The sequence below is a fragment of the Rhincodon typus genome, chromosome 14 (assembly GCF_021869965.1).
Source record: "Rhincodon typus isolate 14 chromosome 14, sRhiTyp1.1, whole genome shotgun sequence".
Taxonomy (NCBI): Eukaryota; Metazoa; Chordata; class Chondrichthyes; order Orectolobiformes; family Rhincodontidae; genus Rhincodon; species Rhincodon typus.
In genome coordinates this window covers 32,570,481-32,590,120 of record NC_063345.1, presented here as the reverse complement: position 1 = coordinate 32,590,120, position 19,640 = coordinate 32,570,481, and the positions used below count along the sequence as shown (strand labels likewise).

General features: G+C 39.5%; 1 protein-coding gene across 1 annotated transcript in view; it reads left to right on the top strand.

The window, feature by feature from the left end:
• Positions 1-9,565, top strand: part of vbp1 (von Hippel-Lindau binding protein 1) — a 23,592-nt gene extending 14,027 nt beyond the window's left edge. The window contains exons 4-6 of the mRNA XM_048604933.1: positions 2,715-2,813; positions 4,056-4,194; positions 9,084-9,565. Of these exons, the coding sequence (XP_048460890.1) occupies positions 2,715-2,813; positions 4,056-4,194; positions 9,084-9,154 (309 nt within the window). The 3' untranslated portion in view covers positions 9,155-9,565. The remainder of the gene's footprint in view (positions 1-2,714; positions 2,814-4,055; positions 4,195-9,083) is intronic.
• Positions 9,566-19,640: the final 10,075 nt, after the last annotated feature.

The following is a 19,640-nucleotide window of genomic DNA, read 5'->3' as shown; positions in this document are numbered from 1 at the left end:
GTGAATACTTAGAAGAGCATAAAGGCAGTAGATGTATACTTAAAAGGGAAATCAGGAGGGCCAAAAGGGGACATGAAATAGAATCATAGCATCCCTACAGTGTGGAAACAGGCCATTCGACCCAACAAATCCACACCAACTCGCGGAAGAGCATCTCACCCCTACCCTATTTCTGTAACCCTGCATTTCCCATGGCTAACACACCTAATCTGTAAATCCCTGGGCACAATGGGCAATTTAGCATAGCCAATCCACCTGACCTGCACAGCTTTGGACTGTGGGTGGAAACTGGAGCACCTGGAGGAAACCCATGCAGACATGGGGAGAATATGCAAACTCTGCAGACAGTCACCCAAAGGTGGAATCAAATCCATTCGCTTTAGCAAGTAGGGTTAAGGAGAATCCAAAGGGATTCTCCAAATACATTAAGGACAAAAGGGTAACTACGGAGAGAATAGGGCTCCTTAAAGATCAGCAAGGCCCCCTGTGTGTAGAACCGCAGGAGATGGGGGAGATACTCAATGAGTATTTTGTATCAGTGTTTACTGTGGAGAAGGATATGGAAGCTAGAGAACGTGGGGAAATAAATAGTGACATCTTGAAAAATGTCCAAATACAGAGGAGTTGGTGCTGGATGTCTTAAAATGCATAAAGCTGGATAAATCCCTGGGACCTGATCAGGTGTATCCTAGAACTCTGTGAGAAGCGAGGGAAGAGATTGCTGGCCCCCTTGCTGAGATATTTGTATCACTGATAGCCACAAGTGAATTGCCTGAAGACTGGAGGTTGGCTAACGTTGTGCTGTTATTTAAGAAAGATGGTAAGGAAAAGCCAGGCAACTATAGACTGGTGAGCCTGACATTGGTGGTAGGCAAGTTGTTGGAGGGAATCCTAAGGAACAGGATTTGGAAAGGCAACGATTGATTAGGGATAGTCAACATGGCTTTGTGCATGGGAAATTGTGTCTCACTAAGTTGATTGAGTTTTTTGAAGAAATAACGAAGAGGATTGATGAGGGCAGAATGGTGAATGTGATTGATATGGACTTCAATAAGGCATTTGACAAGGTTCCTCATGGCAGACTGGTTAGCAAGGTTAGATCACATAGAATACAGGGAAAGCAAGCTATTTTAATACCGAACTGGCTCAAAGGTAGAATGTAGAGTTGTGGTGGAGGGTTGCTTTTCAGACTGGAGGCCTGTGACCAGTGGTGTGCCACAAGGATTGCTGATGGGTCTACTGCTTTTCATCATTTATATAAATGGTTTGGATGTGAACATAGGAGGTATGGTTAGTACGTTTGCAGATGACACCAAAATTGGAGGTGTGGTGGCCAACCAAGAAGGTTACCTCAACGTACAACAGGATCTCAATCAGATGGGCCAATAAGCCGAGGAGTGGCAGATAGAGTTTAATTTAGATAGATGTGAGGTGTTGCATTTTGGAAAGGTAAATCAGGTCAGGACTTATACACTTAATGGTAGGTCCTGGGGAATGTTTGCTGAACAAAGAGACCTTGAAGTGCAGATTCATAGTTCCTTGAAAGTGGAGTTGCAGGTAGATAGGATAGTGAAGGCGGTGTTTGGTATGCTTGCCTTTATTGGTCAGTGCGTTGAGTATAAGAGTTGGGATGTCATGTTGCGGCTGTACAGGACATTGGTTCGGTCACTTTTGGAGTATTGAGTGCAATTCTGGTCTCCCTCTTGTAAGAAGGATGTTGTGAAATAGAAAGGATTCAGAAAAGATTTACAAGGATGTTGCCAGGTTTGGAGGGTGTGAGCTATACGGAAAAGCTGAATAGGCAGGTACTATTTTCCCTGGAGTGTCAGAGGCTGAGGGGTGACCTTTTTAGAAGTTTATAAAATCATGAGGGGCATGTATGGGCTAATTAGGCAAGATCTTTTCCCCAGGGTGAGCAAGTTTAAAACTAGAGGGCATACGTTTAAGGTGAGAGGGGAAAGATATATAACGGGCAACTTTTTCACGCAGAGGGTGCTGTGTATATGGAATGAGCTGCCAGAAGAAGTGGTAGAGGCTGGTACAATTACAACATTTAAAATGCATTTGGATGGGTTTATGAATAGGAAAGGTTTAGAAGGATGTGGGCCCAATGCTGGCAAATGGGACGAATGATTTATTTAGAATATCTGGTCGACATGGACGAGTTGGACCGAAGGGTATGTTTCCGTGTTGTATATCTCTATGGATCTGAGTCTCTGTGGCTATAGAGGTATAGGTTTGCAACATAAGATGCAATTTTACCCCTCATACCCAATTCTTACTACAACTGTTTCACTTTGGCCCTGCATTATCTTTTATTTCAAATCTATTTGCCCTTTAAAAGTCAGTTTTATCTGCCTCTTTCCCATTACCAAATATTTCTTGCTTTAACTATTTTACATTTCTTTCTTGTTTCAATTTTCTTTGTGACCTTTTTTAACTGTTAACCATTGTGACACTACTAGTGATTTGAGGGGTACACAACTTCAAACTGGTCTTCAATCCAAAGTTAATAAACTGTAATCTTGGTTACTATTCATTAACCAACTTGTTATTCCTATGACATTTATTTTTGTGACATTGTGTCATATACATTGCTGTAACTACATATGGTGCCACTGCAGATGATGTGCATCTTACAGAAATGAGAGAAAGATTACTTGGTTAATTCAAGTGTAATGCAGCCCTACATCTGTTTGCTTTTTGTTTTAAAGGATTCCACAGATCCCATGGAGACGCTGTTTCTCCTTGCAGATAACTTGTATGCTAAAGCATCTATCACTCCTACGGATAAAGTGTGCTTATGGTTGGGGGTAAGTTCAGAGCTATGGTTTCTCCTTTGTACAGCATGTTTCAGCTAGATGCTGCAAAAATATGTGATGGGAGCAAAATCTGCAGAGTATCATGAGAAACAAATACTTCCTGATATTTCATTGTTGTACACCCTATATTGTGCATTTATTTGAGATACAGGCATTAGGACTGCTCGTTCCAAAATAGACCTGCAAGCTGAAAAGTATATTACTATGGGCACTAGAAATCTGTAAGCAACTAAAACAGATATATCTTCATTCTGTTGTCAAAATAATTGTCATATTACACAGCCATTTAATTATTTCAGTGAATAGTGTACATCTCCTGACCAGTCTAGGACAGGCAAACAGGGTACCCTATTCTTCTGACCAGTCTAGGACAGACAAACAGGGTACCCTATGTGTAAGACAGACATTTAGTTGTTCCCCAGGTTCTTCCAGAAACAGGGTAACTTTCATCAATGCATATGTTTCTTTTCCTTATTATTGAGTAATCTAGAAGAAATTTAAAATCTGGAGATACAGGATCCTGCCTAGACTGGAATTAGTCAGAGAGAAGATAGAACAGATCATAACGCAGTAGTTAGGTGATGAAAATATTGGGTTCTGCCAGCCTGTAGATTGTAGAAGAATGGGTACATAGGGAGATGTTGAGATACTTGAAAGAAAACTTTAAGAGTAAGTGTGATGATTCTTGTTTTCATTGTAATGAGGATGCTCGGATTATTACACTAATATATATGAATTCATGTTACTCAGGCTAAAAATGTTTTTGTCAGTAGCCATGCACTACATATGCATAACGATTTTAGTTTTCAATATTAGGAATTGTACAGTTACTTTTCTCTCCCTGCACCTTTGGCTCAGTTGTAAAGGAAATGTGAGCAGATCCATGTGGATGAGAGTCTTACCCTCTTCTGAGTGAGTGTCTCCAATTCAGTAACAGCGTCATTATTGTTGACCTTGCAGTCCCTGGACTATAGGTGGGAAGAATCCTCATGTCGATCATTGTCCACAGGCCTCAGCTAGAAAGTGCACCTGTGGGAATTAAATGGACAGGTCCAACTGTATACCCGACAGGTAAATAGTCTGCTGGTGCTCGCTACCCAGCTCACTGCTGGAAAACAGCTCGTTGTATTAAGTTCCAAGTACATGTGGAGCCATACTCTTGAGGACCTAGAAAAAGCAATGGATGAGTGTGGGGATTGGCAATAATATAAGATGTGTCTCTGTCTTACACAGGCTAATGTAATGCTTGAATATGACATTGATGAGGCTCAAGCATTACTCGAGAAGAATCTGACAACTGCAACCCGTAATCTGGAAGGACTAGAAGAAGATCTGGACTTCCTTCGAGATCAGTTCACCACCACAGAAGTCAGTATCCTTTATACCAAAATAACACTGAGAAATGGCAACTTCATTCTTACGCAGATTTTTGGTGAGATTTCTGTTAACATTTTCTTTATAATTTGTTTTATGAGGTAAACTACAATTGACAACAGATTGAGAGAGTAAGTGAACAAAATGATGCTTGTCAGTATGAATCCACACTTAAGCTACCACGTGCTTTTTTTCCCCCATCAGATTATTTCAGATTTGCCATTGGTTTTGTCATGGCAGAGCAGTCATCTTGCTTACTGTGTTTTCTCCCAGTAATGCATTTAAGACAGGTAGACTTCGATATCTCGAACAATCTGTGCAGTTGCGCATTGAATACAAATGATGCTTGCTGAATATGAAAGAAAATGCATGGGGAGCAATTGAGTTTCATTTGCATACTTGACACTGGTGACCATGACTTTACTATTGTGCAAAATTTAACTATTCAAAGCTGGATGTACTTCAAAAGTTTGTGGAGTAATTTTAAAAAAAAATTTAATAAGTTGTTTGGGAAGGGATGAGTGAGAACAGCAATAAGCCAAGAGTTTAATGAGATGCAGTTGCAGGGAACTTGACATATCTGGAATTTTTTTAGTGTAAATATGCTCTATTGTGATTTGCCGTACTCTTGCCAGTTTACCCGCTTCATCTTGGAGTAAAGTTGCATTCTACCGTTTGTGTATCAATATCTCTGTTGTCAATGAAATTGTCAGTGTACATTAGTCCGCTTAACTTTGCAATAAACTTATTAGTTATCTATTCTGTCTCACCACATCTCTCATTTTGTATTGCTGAGGTAAAGAATGGATGTTTCTGCAAAGTGATTTATAAAATAAAATATTTTGTCATCCTAGAGGGAAAATGTATGCCTACTAGGTAAACAGGTTAGGCCTTTATTTATTAGAGTTTAAAATAATGTGGGTTGATCTTATTGCTACACACAAGATTCTGGGGGTGCTTGACAGGGTAGCTGTTGTCACTAGTGGGGGCATCTCGAACTAGAGGGCTTAGTTACAGAGTAAGGGTTCACTCATTTAAAATTGAGATGCAAAGGAATTTCTTCTCCCAGAGGGTAGTGAATATCTAGAATTCTGTACCCAACAGAATTGTGAAGGCTTAATCATTAAAAGTGTTCAAAAGTGAGCTAAGTCTTTGAAATATCTGAGCAAGCACCAAAGAGGAGTTGAGGCTGGGGCAGATCAGTTATTTGCTTGTTGAATAGCAATACATGCTTGAGGGGCCAAATGGCCACCACCTGCTCATATTTCATATGTTCTAGTGCTATAAATTTGACCAGATGATCTGGCAGTGTTTCCACATTGGAGAACACATGAACAGATACGCTTTATGGCGCTTTTGTTGTTTGCCCTTTTATTCTTCAGTTTTTTTTTCTCCTCTTACTGAAGATATTAACTTATGCAGGAAAATGGTTCTGTGAGCAATTTATCCTTTTCACTACATCTCACAAATAACCATTATTCAAGCTTGAACTGAAATAATGAACGTTAGTGGATCATTTGACATCTGTATGTCACAGCTGAGCCTGATATTCACTTGATCCTTTTGGAGTGGTAGTGTCCCTTCCTCTGGGCCAGAAGACCTGGCTTCAAGTCCCAACTGATCCAGAGGTGTGCCATAATGTGTCTGAACAATTTGATTAAAAGTACATACTTTCAAGCAAGGGCCTCAGTACAGTGATAGTGTCCCTGTCTCTGAGCCAGGAGGCTTGGATTGAAGTCCTACCTGCTGCAGAAATGTGCAGTAATATCCTTGAGTAGGCTGATAAGAAAATATCTTTGTGGCGTCCTTGTGTGCAGCACTGGCATGATTATAGGGCAAGATATTGATTGCAGTTTTACACATTTGGGATTGGGGCGTATTAAGGCCAATTATAATAGACTTCTGACTGAAATTCTGTGTTCTTTGAATGATCCCATTATGGACAACATCAGAAGGGCTGCATTTATTGCCTGCGCTTGAGTTACTGGACTTCCATGAACCACTGTAGTGTCTGTGTTAATGGTGTTTGCACATTGGTGGTTAGTAGGAAATTTCGGTAATTTTACCCTGTTATGATTGAGACAAGGTTTATATTCAAAGTCATCTTACAACCAGTACAAATGCAATCAGTGTGTTAATAACAAAAGGATTGGATATTAAGTTACAGGCAGGAATGTTAATCAGGCAGGCTTCATTGGCCTGGATTGTTGACGGTGTTGTGTTATAATGGCTGTACCCATATAGGTGAGTGGTAAGTATTTTTTCGCCTCTCTAACTTGAACCTTGTTGATGGGAGACAAGTTCTGCTGGGTCATAAGCTGAGCCAGTTACTGCAGTGTTACCTAACCATTTGCCTGCTTTTGTATTTAGACTGTTGATTGATATGGTTCAACTAAGCTTCTGATAAGTGGAAACCAAAAAATTGCTCCTGATGGGGAACTCCGAACAGGTGGTGGTGTTGGAAATTATGGAGAAATAATTGGAAGGTGGAAGGTAGCATTTGTCAGGCCAAACCTAGGTATTAACCCACCATTTGCCATCCCAAACTGTTTTGTTATTGAAACAGTTCTGAATGAAGCTTAACACAGAATCATGAGCAATGACCATGAAACCATTGTCGATTGTTAAAAAAACCCATCTGATTCACTAATGTCCTTTAGGAAAGGAAACTGCCATCCTTACCTGGTCTGGCCTACATGTGACTTCAGACCCACAGCAATATGGTTGACTCTGAACTGCCCACTGGGCAATTAGAGATGGGCAATAAATGCTGCCTAGCCAGCGACGCCCTCATCCTGTAAATTAATAAAAAAGGTCCATTCCTAATCTAATGATGAAGCCTCTGGTTATACAGTCGATAGATAGTGACTTGACAAATTCTTGAAACAAAGTCTGGTGAGAGAAAATTGGTCTCCAAAAATCATAGCTGTGTTGCAGGTATGTTAACTGGAATTGAAGGGTTTACCCTTTCACTGTTATTCACTTTGACTCTCTGTTATGAGCATATGACTTGAGAGGAGATTTAGGGCATTTGGCCCTTTGAGTCTGTTCTTCCATTCAGTAGGATTATGACTGATCTGATTATGGCCTCAATTCCACTTTCCTAATTGCCTGTTGTAATTGTTGACTCCCCTGTCAATCAGATCTATCTAACTCTGCCTCAAAGAATTCGATGATCCAGCCTCCACTGCTTTCTGCAAAAGAGAATTCCACAAACTGATATAACAAGGTGTAGAGCTGGATGAACACAGCAGGCCAGCATCAGAGGAGCAGGAAAGCTGACGTTTCAGGTCTAGACCCTTCTTCAGAAAATGAAGAAGGCGGCTTTTGTGCTTGGCTTGCTGTGTTCATCCAGCTCTACACCTTGTTATCTCAGATTCTCCAGCATCTGCAGTTCCTACTATCTCTCCACAAACTGATGACCATCTGAGAGAGCAAAGTCTCTTCATCTCTCTTAGAAGTAATATCTCTTATTCTTGTACTGCTTAGATCTAAAATCTTCATGAGAGAAAACATATTCCTGATATTGACCTCAGCAAGCCCCTGAGGATCTTGTGTTTCAACAAGATTATTTCTCATTCTTCTAAGCCCCCATGGGTATAGACACAATCTGTTCAGTCTTTCTTCATAAGAGCAACAAACTGTCCTGGGCTCCTTGGTTCCATGTTGTTCAATGATTCCTTGATAATCAGCTCCCATTTCACTCCTAGAAGAGTTGAGTGGTATTGGCAAAAGCAAAACTGCAGAAATGTTCAGTTTCCAATAAAGGGCACCACCTGCACCTGAAGAGAGAGAAATTCAAAACTAATCTGCAGAAACACTGTTTTGTAAACATGTAGCCAATCTATAGAATAGATTAATAAGGAAGACTGGTAACTATTAATTTAATTAGCTATAAATTGAATTTTTCAGAAGATAATATTTTGGAATGTAAAATGCATGACTAATCTGAGAAACGTCTGTAGAACATTTAGGAAGAAAAAGATGACCTGTGATTCCCCAAATGCATCACTGATGGCATTTCCTTGCGTTGTTTCAAAGTCTGTTGTAGACTGATTTGTAGAGATTGTACAATTAATTAAAAACTTATTATTGTATCATTTGGTTACCAGGATAATAGAGGTGGATATTGGTCTTTAGCTATCAATTTCTAAGTTCCTGTTTACAGTGTCAGCTATCGTGGGGACCAGAGTGACACATTGGTGGGAATGTGGGGCGTTACCAGTTTGAATGGAATCAGTTATGTGCCATAGATGACGTGATTTAGGAGAGGGTTTGCAGTGCAATAGGGAAGGAACCAAAGAAAATAAGCTAAATGTTATCCTGGTTCTAGATGATCTTGGAGGTGTTAAGGAGGGGGAGTAGCTGGAAAAGTGAGCATGATGTTGTCCATGCAAATGTGGTGACTGGATAAATTAGTTATGCACAAGATTCATTCATAACTACAGCCATAGCCTTGAAGAAGATAGGCCCTTACTATGATATTAATCAATATGCCAGAAAGAACAAAGATTGTATTGGAGAAATTAAGAACTGACGAAGTAATGTGGGATTAAGTTCAAATTTAGACCAGAACAGAGAGTGTTGTCAGGCTCCTTATTGCTTTGGTATTTATAATGGATTTCACAGCAATCCATGTGATATCATACTTTAAAGTTTAAATGAATAATGTGCCGTAGTGGGACTTGAGCCCATGTCCTCTGCGATGTAAATGTTGTGCTACAGCCATTATGTTCCATACTAATCAACCAGAGATAAAGCCTTGTCAATTTGAGGAGCTCATTTTTTATGAAGCTTATCACTAGTGACACTCGGGAGTTGTCAGCATTGAACTCATGGTAACTGACAGTGATATATTTGATTTGTCCTTAACCAATTGTCTATCAGATATGGCAAGAGTTTATAACTGGGATGTTAAAAGAAGAAGCTCTGAAGCAGCTTCTAAGAGTAGCGCATAGTTCACAAAACACATTTTTACACATAGTTAAACTCCAAAACTCACTTTTTTTTCTTTAAAATATCCACCAATTTGGCAACATTTGTGTTTGGAAAGCTGCAGTTATTTTTGTCTTTGGAAACAAAGCCGTGTTGAATGTTAACCCCGAGAACAGATGAGACTAAAACTACAGTTATGTGGGTATACTGGTTTATTGCATGCTTATAAGGCTTTTGTGCAAATGAATGACGTGGAGTACAGGTTCAAAATGTCATTACCAGTTTTCACAAGCCACACTTGCTGCAGTCCTGCAGCCCAGTCTTACAGACGCAGTGGATACCTTGTGTATCCATGCAACTGGTTCTTGCTGTGATACATGTAAAGATTTTGTATCGTTCTATCATGTGTTAATAAACTGCTGAACAGACTAAAACAAGTGTTCCTGCCTTATTTAATTCTGTTTTTAACTGTGTAAGTTGTACTGTGAGGAATGCCAAGTTAAGCAAAAAGCTGTACTTTCTATCTCAAGCACTTGATACAGCATATTAATCCTGACATTAAGTAGTCTGTCGATTAGGTAGGGAGTAAAACCTCAGCTGCAAACTTTGGAAATTACGTTTTTCCATATTACCAAGTTGTGGTCTTTGAGTGAAACTGTCAATTCTTTAAAAAATTGTGTAATCTCAGAATTTAGAACCATTTCAGCCAGTAGCATCATTATAGAGCTGCAGAGGAGGCTGCCATATGCCCTATAGAATACACACCAGTTCTTTAAAGAGAAATTCATTAATCCCAATACCAGCCCATTTCCCCTTCATCCTGCAATGGCCACCCATTCCACCAGCATATCTATGCCCTCTTGAAGTCTGATTACTATTTTCTTCACTGTTTACCACACTAGGTTTACTATCATCTACACATTTTGATTTGGGTACAGGGCACAAATCAATGTGTATCAAAAATGATTATTGTGTAACAAAAAATCAGTGGTCTAAATACTGAACTGAGGAATATCACTCTTTACATCTGCAAAAAAACAAGTGACTGTTCACCACAAAACAACTTTTCTGTCCTTCATCTGATTTTGTATCCAAGCTTCCATGCACCTTTTATCCCATGAGCTTCAATCTTGTGAGCAATCAATTTAATGGTACTTTTATCAAAAACCTTTTTAAAATCCATATATGTAACGTTAACTGTAGCATTCTGTAATGTCATATCACAAAGTTGTACATTTACCATTAATAAATATGGCTCAACTATGTTTTTGACCATACCAGTCTAAATAAGTCTTAATTTTCTCCCACCATCTCTTGAATCACAAAAATCTTGTAAATATCAAAAGATGCTTGAGTTATCAAGAGTTATTAAAAAAAAAGTCATGATTTTTTTTCAAGCCTTGACCTGTATGGTTGCCAATTAGTTTATAAGTCTCAATTTCTAACTTTATTCTGCAAGAACTGTATCAATGCATCTATAAATGCTTTACAGAAAGTGTTTTTAAAAATCTTACCTCTGATGACCTCCGCTCCACCTGAGGTAGAGAAATTGAATTGGCATTATCTTCTGAGGCCAGTTAGCATGCAGCAAAAGGCTGCCTGGACCTCAATGCTACTTGAATGTTTGACAGAGAAAGGTTTGGGTGTATCATGTTAATCTACTTATGTGCATCATCTTGTCAGTTAGATCAATCTATCTCGTGCTTGAGTGAATTAGGCATTAACTACTTTTAATGTCTTTGTGAGCAGATGTGGTAGTTAATTAATTTACTTGATTTGTTATTTACAAATGCATTTGTGTATGTCCATTGGGCAAAATTAAATGCTTATAAACTGTTTATAATTCTACTTGTCTGATCATTATTGATTGTGAATGTGTATATATTTGTCAATTGTATGGTTTGCAGCTTTTTAGTTATCAATGTGTTATTATTTTTAAATTTTGTGTATGTCTTACTTTTTAAAAGTATTTGCTTTAACTGTCTTATTGAAGCCAGTGCATGTTCCCTTCAGTTGTGGGACAACAAGTTATATTTACAACATCAGTCATCCAAAACAAGCATTCACCAGGCACCAGTGCTATGGACGTGTCAAAGGATTGATGGCTGGAGCTGGAATGAGAAATACTGTGAGAAGTCCTAGCTGAACCCTATGCACCCTACCAGGCATTCCCTGCACAGACACTAACACAGCCAACAGGTCTGGAAGAGCTAAAATGGAATGGGTGTTAGGAGCAGCTTGGGTTTAAAACTCTTGAAGCTTTAAACGTAAACAAAAGAACTGATGTGACCTGTAAGTTACAAGTATTAGTTCAATTTTATTTACAGATTACACATCTCACCTCACATTTATAAAACTTGACACATTAGGCAGCGTCGGGAGAGAGCAGCAGTTAACCTTTCTTGTTGATGAGCAATCACCAGACCTGGAAATAGAGATTTAGTGCGTTAGAATATATAGAGTCAGGGTGGAGGGGTTGGAGTTGGGGGGAAAAGAATGGAAAGTGAAAATCTGCAAATGTGTAAAAGGTGAAACTTACTAAATGGCAAAAGGATGATGGTGCACAATAAATTTAGGTGGCATTGGCATATGTAAACAAATGGGTCTCGAAGCAATGTAAATTGCAACAGGAGCGCCCTTTTCAGCATCTGCTGTCCCCAAAAAACAGGGTATGTAGTTATGATCCGAAGTTGGTGAACCCTGCAAGTTTGTAAAGTACCTGATTTAAAGATGAATTATTGTTTCTTGAACTTCTTTTGAACTTTTGAAGTGCTGTAGGAAGCTGGGGTCATTAGGGTCATAGTTGGATGGAGAGTTAAATTGGCAAGAGGTGGAAGCTTATTCGCAATGCAGAAAGAGCACTGATAATGCAGATTGGTCAAAGTTGAGACTGCATCATACTCTGACTACAGCATAATAAAATAAATTGCTGTAGTACCTGCACCTGAAAAGTGTGTTTAGGATGCTTTATAGTCCTTACAGAAAAGATGTGGGTGTGTTTGGGAAGATCTTGTGGCAAGGCAAACATGTTAGATGTGTTTGTCAAGTGGATCAGGGTTTCCAGAAGGGATCAGTCCTTTTTGGAATTTAGAAAGGTGAATGACGAGGAAGTTGTATTTAGTGATGACAGAAATGACAAGATGAACTGAATATGAAGGCTAGTGACTAAGAAATAGGAACTGCAGTAGGTTATTTGGCCCCTCGAGGCTGCTCTGCCATTCAATAGGATCATTGCTCATCCGATATTCCTTGTGTTCACCTTCCTGCCATTTCCCAATAACCCTTGAATCCCCTACTGATCAAGTATCTATCTCAGCCTTAATTATACATGAGGACTCTGCCCATCTCTGTGGCAAGGAGTTCCAAGAATACTCGACCGTCCTCCTCTCATCTTAAATTGGTGCTCCTGTGTTCTGAGATTATGCCTCCTGTCCTAAACACTCCCATGATGGGAATGTTCGAAGTATCTTTGACTGCAAAATATCTGTTTAACTCCTCTGCCATTTCCTTGTTCCCCAAAATTGTCTCACCAGATTCATTTCTAACAGCCTTATGTTCATTTTGACTCCTCTCTTCGTTTTTTATATTTCCTTTTTATATTTAAAGAATTTAACGAAGCTAATTTAAAGAAACTCGTATTGTCAGATTTTAAAAAAAAATTCCTCACTATTTTGCCCTTGTAGTTTATTCTCTGTCTTTGTTATCTTTTTAGTACTACTTTGCTGGAATCTGAGTTTATCCCAATCGTCTTCACTGATTTTTGCCTCCTTACTTGTTTTATCTTTCAACTTAATACTCTCTTAACTTCCTTGGTTATCCATGTTTGGTTTATCCCTTTCTTAGAATTTTTCCTCTCCACAGGGAAATATTTTTGCTGAGAGTCATGAATTACCTCCTCAAATGTCTGCCACTGCTTGCTTACTGTCATTACTGCTAATCTATCCACTCTGTTCACCTTAACTAACTCTATTTTCATGTAATTTTATTTCACTTTATTTAAGTTAAATACAATTTTTTCTGACCTAAGTTCTCACTCTTAAACTGAATGCTAAATGCATCATGTTATGATCACTACTTCCTTGGGATTTTTTATTTGGAGGTCAATTATTTGCCACATTACCCATAGCCAGGTTCAAGACCCCCTCTTCCCTAGTTAACTCCATGACATTGCTCTAGGACACAATCCCTAATAAATTTTATGAATTTGTTGTCATAGCGACCCTTTCCAATTCGATAAATCTATCAACGTGAAGGTTAAAGTCATCCATAATTATTGCTTTATTCTTTGTACATGCTCCTTATTATATGTTGATTTATAGCCTTCCCACAGTGGATACTGCTTGGGGCTCTGTACACTACTGCTACTGACATCTTTCCCTTGCTGTTTCTTTTTAACCTCCACCCAAATGAACTCTACATCATCTGAGCCTAGATCATCTCTCACAACTGTCCTCATTTCATTTCTTAATAATAGTGCTACCCCACACCCCACCTTTTCTGTCCCTCCCATCTTTCCAAAAGTTTAAATATCCCTGAATGTTAAGTGCATGATCTCCTTGTAATCATGCTTCCATAATGGGAATGAGATCATATTCATTTACTTTGATTTGTGCCATCAGTTTGTCCATCTTATTTCAAATGCTTTGTGTATTAAGATACCAAACCTTTAAGTTTGTTCCATTATTGAGTTTTCCTACATGTTTATGGTTTCTTTGTATAGTAAGACATTCACACATTCTGTCCTTTGCTTTTCTTGTAACAACCCTATGACCAACCTACAATTCTGCCTTCATATTTACCTATTCAGCCTATCAGGTCTGCTGTGCCATTCAACCTGATTATGGTTGATCTAATAACACTCCAACACCTCCCCTTCATCAGTCTGGGTAGGGTTACATTAACTCAGCTTCATTCCTATCAATGCATCTCTAATCAGAGAATCACTTGTAAAGGTGTCTCTTCCTACTCCCACACCAGTTCGCCCAAAGATTTATCCTTAGACCCAATGTTATTTTCCATCTACATGATACCCTGCCGTACGTTATCGAAAAGCATGTGAAAGCAGTCAACACAGTTCCACCTCATTATCTCAACTGACATTCGACTTCCAACTCCAAAGCCCACTATGAGACCATAAGACACAGGAGCTAAAATAGGCTATTCAGCCTATCAGATCTGCTCTGCCATTCAACATGATTATGGTTGATCTGGTAACACTCAACTTCACTTTCCTGCCTTGTTCCATAATCATGATTTCCTTCCTGATTAAAAATCTAACTCAGTCTTGAATATATTTAACGACCAAGCCTCTGCAGAGAACTTCCTCCTTATCTCTATCCTAACTGGGCAATCTCTTACTCTCAGATTATGCCCACTGGTCCTAGACACTCCCACATGGAGAAACAAATTCTCAGCATTCCATTTGCCTTCCCTATTACCATTGAACTTGGAACCTAGCTTTTTGGGATTTAGGAGGACCCTCAAATTCCTCAGTGCTGCAGCTTTCCGCAGTCCTTTCCTAATTAAGTAATATTCAGTTCCTCTATTCTTCCATCCAAACTGCAGAATCTGAAATTTTCCCACATTATTTACCATATGCCAAGTTTTTGCCCTTTCACCTAACTTGTCTGTATCCCTCTGCTGACTGTTTGTTTGTGTCATCCTTGCCAGTTGTCTACCACCTATTTTTGTGTCATCCGTAAACTTGGCTTTGGTCCATTCATTTCTCCCATCCAAGTCATTAATATATATTTCTTAATATTATGAATAACATCAAAGAAACAACTTATTACTACAAGATAACTTTAGCTGCTGTTTTTACAGCTGCTTGATGAGTTAGGTTGGCTGGTTCATGGGCTGAGATTTGCACCCCTTGTTCTAACTGGTGCTGCTCACTTAATGGGACAACACCTTTTCATTAATGAGATTGGAATCGATCACTTGTCTATCCTTAGGCATCCTGTTATCAAACTGTCTTGGATGGTTGCTCACAGGGCCTCCCGTTCACCTTGGAGTAGCCATGTTCAAAGGTACCATTATGTTTCACTTAAATGCTAGAGCAGGCTGTTCTGTTTATCTCTTGTCGGTCATTTTGTGTCTTGATGCTGGAGCAGGCTGTTTTATTCTGTTTATCTCTTGTCGGCTGTTTTCTGTCTTTCGAACATGGGCCGCCCTTACAAAGTCCCATTCATTTATTCCTGTGTGGTCTCTAATGTACATTTGCTATAAGTGAAGTGACATTTCAGGTACTCGAATTTTATGATTATTTTTGAGCTTCATCAATGATTTCAATTCCAAACTTTTTATTAATTGTAATTTGTGTATTGATGTACATATATTTTAGTTCGGATGTCCTTGGTTCAGCAATTCCTTTTCTTCACGGCCCTTTTCTATTTAACTTTAAGTTTCTATCTATTTCTTCAGAATCTCAGAGCTATTACCATCCAGACAGAGGCCATTCAGTCCATCGTGTCTGTACCAGGTCACTGAATGAGCATTATGAAGTAGTGCCATTCTGCTGCCTTTTCGCCCAGGGCATTCTTGCATTGCCTGGAAGGGTAACAGAAGAAAAGGTTTGTTTTCTCATATTTCATTCGCTTATTTTGTAAATTACTTTAAATCTGTGCTGTCAATCTCAATCCTTTTACAAATGGAAATGACTTCTCTCAATCTACTCTGTCCAAACCCATTGTGATTTTGAAAACTTCTATCAATTCTCCTCAGCCTTCCCTTCTCCAAGAAAGCTGAATGGTGAGTAGGTTTGGTCAATATTTCAAACTTTTAAAGTGAAAGTTAAGCATTTAGTTTTTATTTAAGTTTCTGACATCTGTTCTTTCTCCGAGAGATAACTTGTTACGTTTTCATAGTATGCCTATGCATATTCTAAGGGTAACAAGTAGTTTTTAAGAATTATAGGATGGTAGATTTGAAGGATCAAGTGAAGTGATATCCTGTGGTATGTGGGAAGTCATGGACATACCGTGTCATAGAATCATACAGCACGGAAAAAGACCCTTTGGTCCAGACAAACACATCTTACAGGAAGTGTCACCAGCTGAACAAGCTTGAGCTACAAGTTTTGGTAATTGAGCAGTGGCTGGAGTCAAAATTTGCATGCATGAGGCAGAGGACTACATGGATAGCAAGCATAGGGAGGTCGTCACATTGCAAACTAGAGATATACAGGCAGAGAGGGAATGCATGATTATCACAGTCGAAGAAAAGCAGGCAGGTTGTGCAGGAGCATCCTGGGTCTATCGTGCTTACTAATTGGTATTCCATTTTGGAAGCTGGTGAAGACAATGGTTCCACAGGTGGCTGCAGCCAGAGCCAAGCCCCAGAAGAATGGAAGAGCAATTGTTATAGGGGATTCCATAGTCAGGGGATCAGACAGATGTTTCTCTGGCAGTAAAAGTGACTCCAGCATAGTGCATTACCTCCCAGAACGGCTGCAGGACATCCTTGTAAAGGTGGGAGATCAGCCATAAGTTATGGTCCACATTGGTCCCAACAGTATAGGTAGGTTGAGGAACAAGGCCCTAAAGGCAGATTTCAGAGAATTGGGATGGAAATTAAAAAAGCAGGATCCCAATGGCAATGTCAAGGATTACTCCTAGAGCCATGTGCTAGTGAGAATAAGAACAAGAGGATTGGTCCATTGAATATGTGGTTGGAGAGCTGGTGTTTGAGGGAGGGCTTCAGATGTCTGAGGAATTGGGACCAGTTCTCAGCAGGTTGGATGGGTTGAACCTTAATGGTATTGGGACTTATCCTCACACAGATTTCTAGTGCTATTCGCTCAATATATATTTATATTTGGAAGTGGGAGCCAAATATTTCCAAATTTGCAGATGATACAAAGTTAAATGAGAAATGTGTGCTGTGGTGAAGATGTAAGGTGGCTTCAGGAGAATTTGGACAAGCTTAATGAATGGGCATGAATGTAATAGATAGAATATAATATGGAAAAATGTGAGGTCATCCACTTTGTAGGAAAACAGATGTGCAGAGTATTACTTATATGGTATGGGGTTGGAAAGTGTAGGTGTTCAAAGGATACTAGGTATCCTTTTCAATAAAATACTGAAAGCTAACAAGCAGGTGCAGCAAACTATTAAGAAGGCTAATGGAATGTTAACCTTTATTGCAAGAGAATTTGAGAACAGGAGTAGTGAAGTCTTGCTCCAATTGTATATGAGCTTGGTTAGACTGCACTTGGAGTATAGTGCAGGTGCAGTCTTGGTCTCCTTATCTCAGGAATGATATTATTGCCATTGAGGGAGTGCAACAATAGTTCACGTGATTTGTTCCCAGGATCACATGACCATCCAATGAGAGATTAGAAGAACTGGGTCTCTCGAGTTTTGAAGATTGAGAGATGATCTGATTGAAAAGTACAAAATATTTAAAGGCGGGTAGACAGGGTTGATGCTTGGGGAGATTAGATCTCGGGGATATAATCTAGAAATAAGAAGGGCATGGCTTAGGTCTAAAATGAGGATATTTTTAACTCAGAGGGTTGTGAACCTTTGGAATTCTGTGCCCATTAGGGCTGTGGAGCCTCAGTGTTGGAGTATATTTAAGGTAGAGACTGATAGATTTCTGATTACCAGTGGTGCACAGGGTTATGGCGATCAGGTGAATAAAAGACATTGAAATGTTCAATTAGCTATGATCATGTTAAACTGCAGGGTGGGTTCAGTGAGCTTAATGGCGTACTCCTGTTCCTATATGAGGTGAGAATAATGCCCTGCACATCAAGGCCACATTTGACTGAATATGGTTATCAAAGATCATGAGGAATAATGAACCCTAGCAAAACAGGAGTCAATGGGAATCTGGGGCAAAACCACCTGCTGTTTGGAGCCATACTTAGCAAAAAGGAAAATTGTTGTTGATTTTTGAAGTCACCTCAGCTTCAGGTCATCTCTGTAGGAGTTCCTCAGGGTACTGTGCTAGGCCCAGCCATCTTCATCTGTTTGATCAAAGACCTTCCCGCTATCATAAAGTCAGAAGTGGGAATGTTTGCTGATTGTTATACAGCGTTCAGCACCATTCATAACTCCTTAGATACTGAAGCAGTATGTGTCCAAATACAGCAAGCCCTGGACAATATCCAGGTTTGGACTAACAAATAGGAAATAGCATTTGAACCAGACAACCCAAGTACTGACAATCTCCAACAACAGAGAATCTAACCATTGCCCCTTGATATTCAATGTCATTACCATCACTGAATCCCCACTATCAACCTTCTAGAGGTTATCATTGACCAGAAACAGTACTGGACTAGCCTCATAAATAATGTGCCTACAACAGCAGGTCAGGGGCTAGGAACCCTGCAGCAAGAGGAGGTGATAGCCTATTGTTATTATTGGTCGACTGTTAATCCAGAGACCCAGATGGCCTTCTGGAGACCTGGGTTCGAATCCTGCCACGGTGGTTGGTGGAATTTGAATTCAATAAATATCTGGAATTAGAATCTAATGGTGACCATGAATCCATTGTTGATTGTCAGAAAAACCCCTAATGTTCTTTAGGGAAGGAAACTGCCATCCTTGTACCTCTGGCCTGTACTCCAGACCCTCAGCCACGTGGTTGACTCTGAACTGCCCTCGGCAATTAGGGATGGGCAATAAATGCTGCCTAGCCAGCGACACCCTCATCCCGTGAATGAATAAAGAGAAAAGTAACTCACCTCCTGATTCCCTAAAATCTGTCCGCCGTTGATAAGGCACAATTCAGGAGTTGACAGAATGCTCCCCACTTGCCTTGATGAATGAAGCTCCAACAACACTTGAGAAGCTTGACAACATCCAGGACAAAGCAGCTGCTTGATGGTGTGGATTGAAAGGGCTGGACAGTGTGTCTTTTTCTTCAGTAAAATACCTAAGGCCTGAAGAAAACCAATTTATTCTCCCTCACCACTTGCTGGAAGTTGTGGTGTTAATCAAGAACTAAGAGACTTTGAAGTTAGTGTACTAATTGACTGAGCCTCCTGTGGAGAAGTGAAGAGAACATGAATAAGAGAGATTGAGGAACAGAAAATCCTGGCAAGCATAAGGACCATCTCAACTTGAACTCTATGGACAGGGATCATTGAACCTGTTTCTCCACATATTTTATTTCCGTCCACATATAACATGGTGTTTTTATCTGTCTGAACCTGTAGAAGTGTAGAGAGGCAGTGGCTATAGGGGGTTAGGATTTAATTAGTAGACTTACATGCCAACAACTCGCAGTTGTTTACCTGTAGTTAGAATCTATTTATTTGTAATAAATAGTAGATATGGTTTAGCATTAAATTTGGTCCATTTTTTTCTGTAAGCTTTACTCTGTCTGACAGATAAATTGGGATTTTTGTATACTTAATATCTTTAACTTTTGTTACGACTGTAGGGAAAGTGGGGCTTGATTTCCAGTGCATTAGGTGAGTGAGGTGTGACAAATTCAAGATTATATTTAATTCAGTTTAAATTCTCCACTACTTTGTTGGGATTTCAGCATATT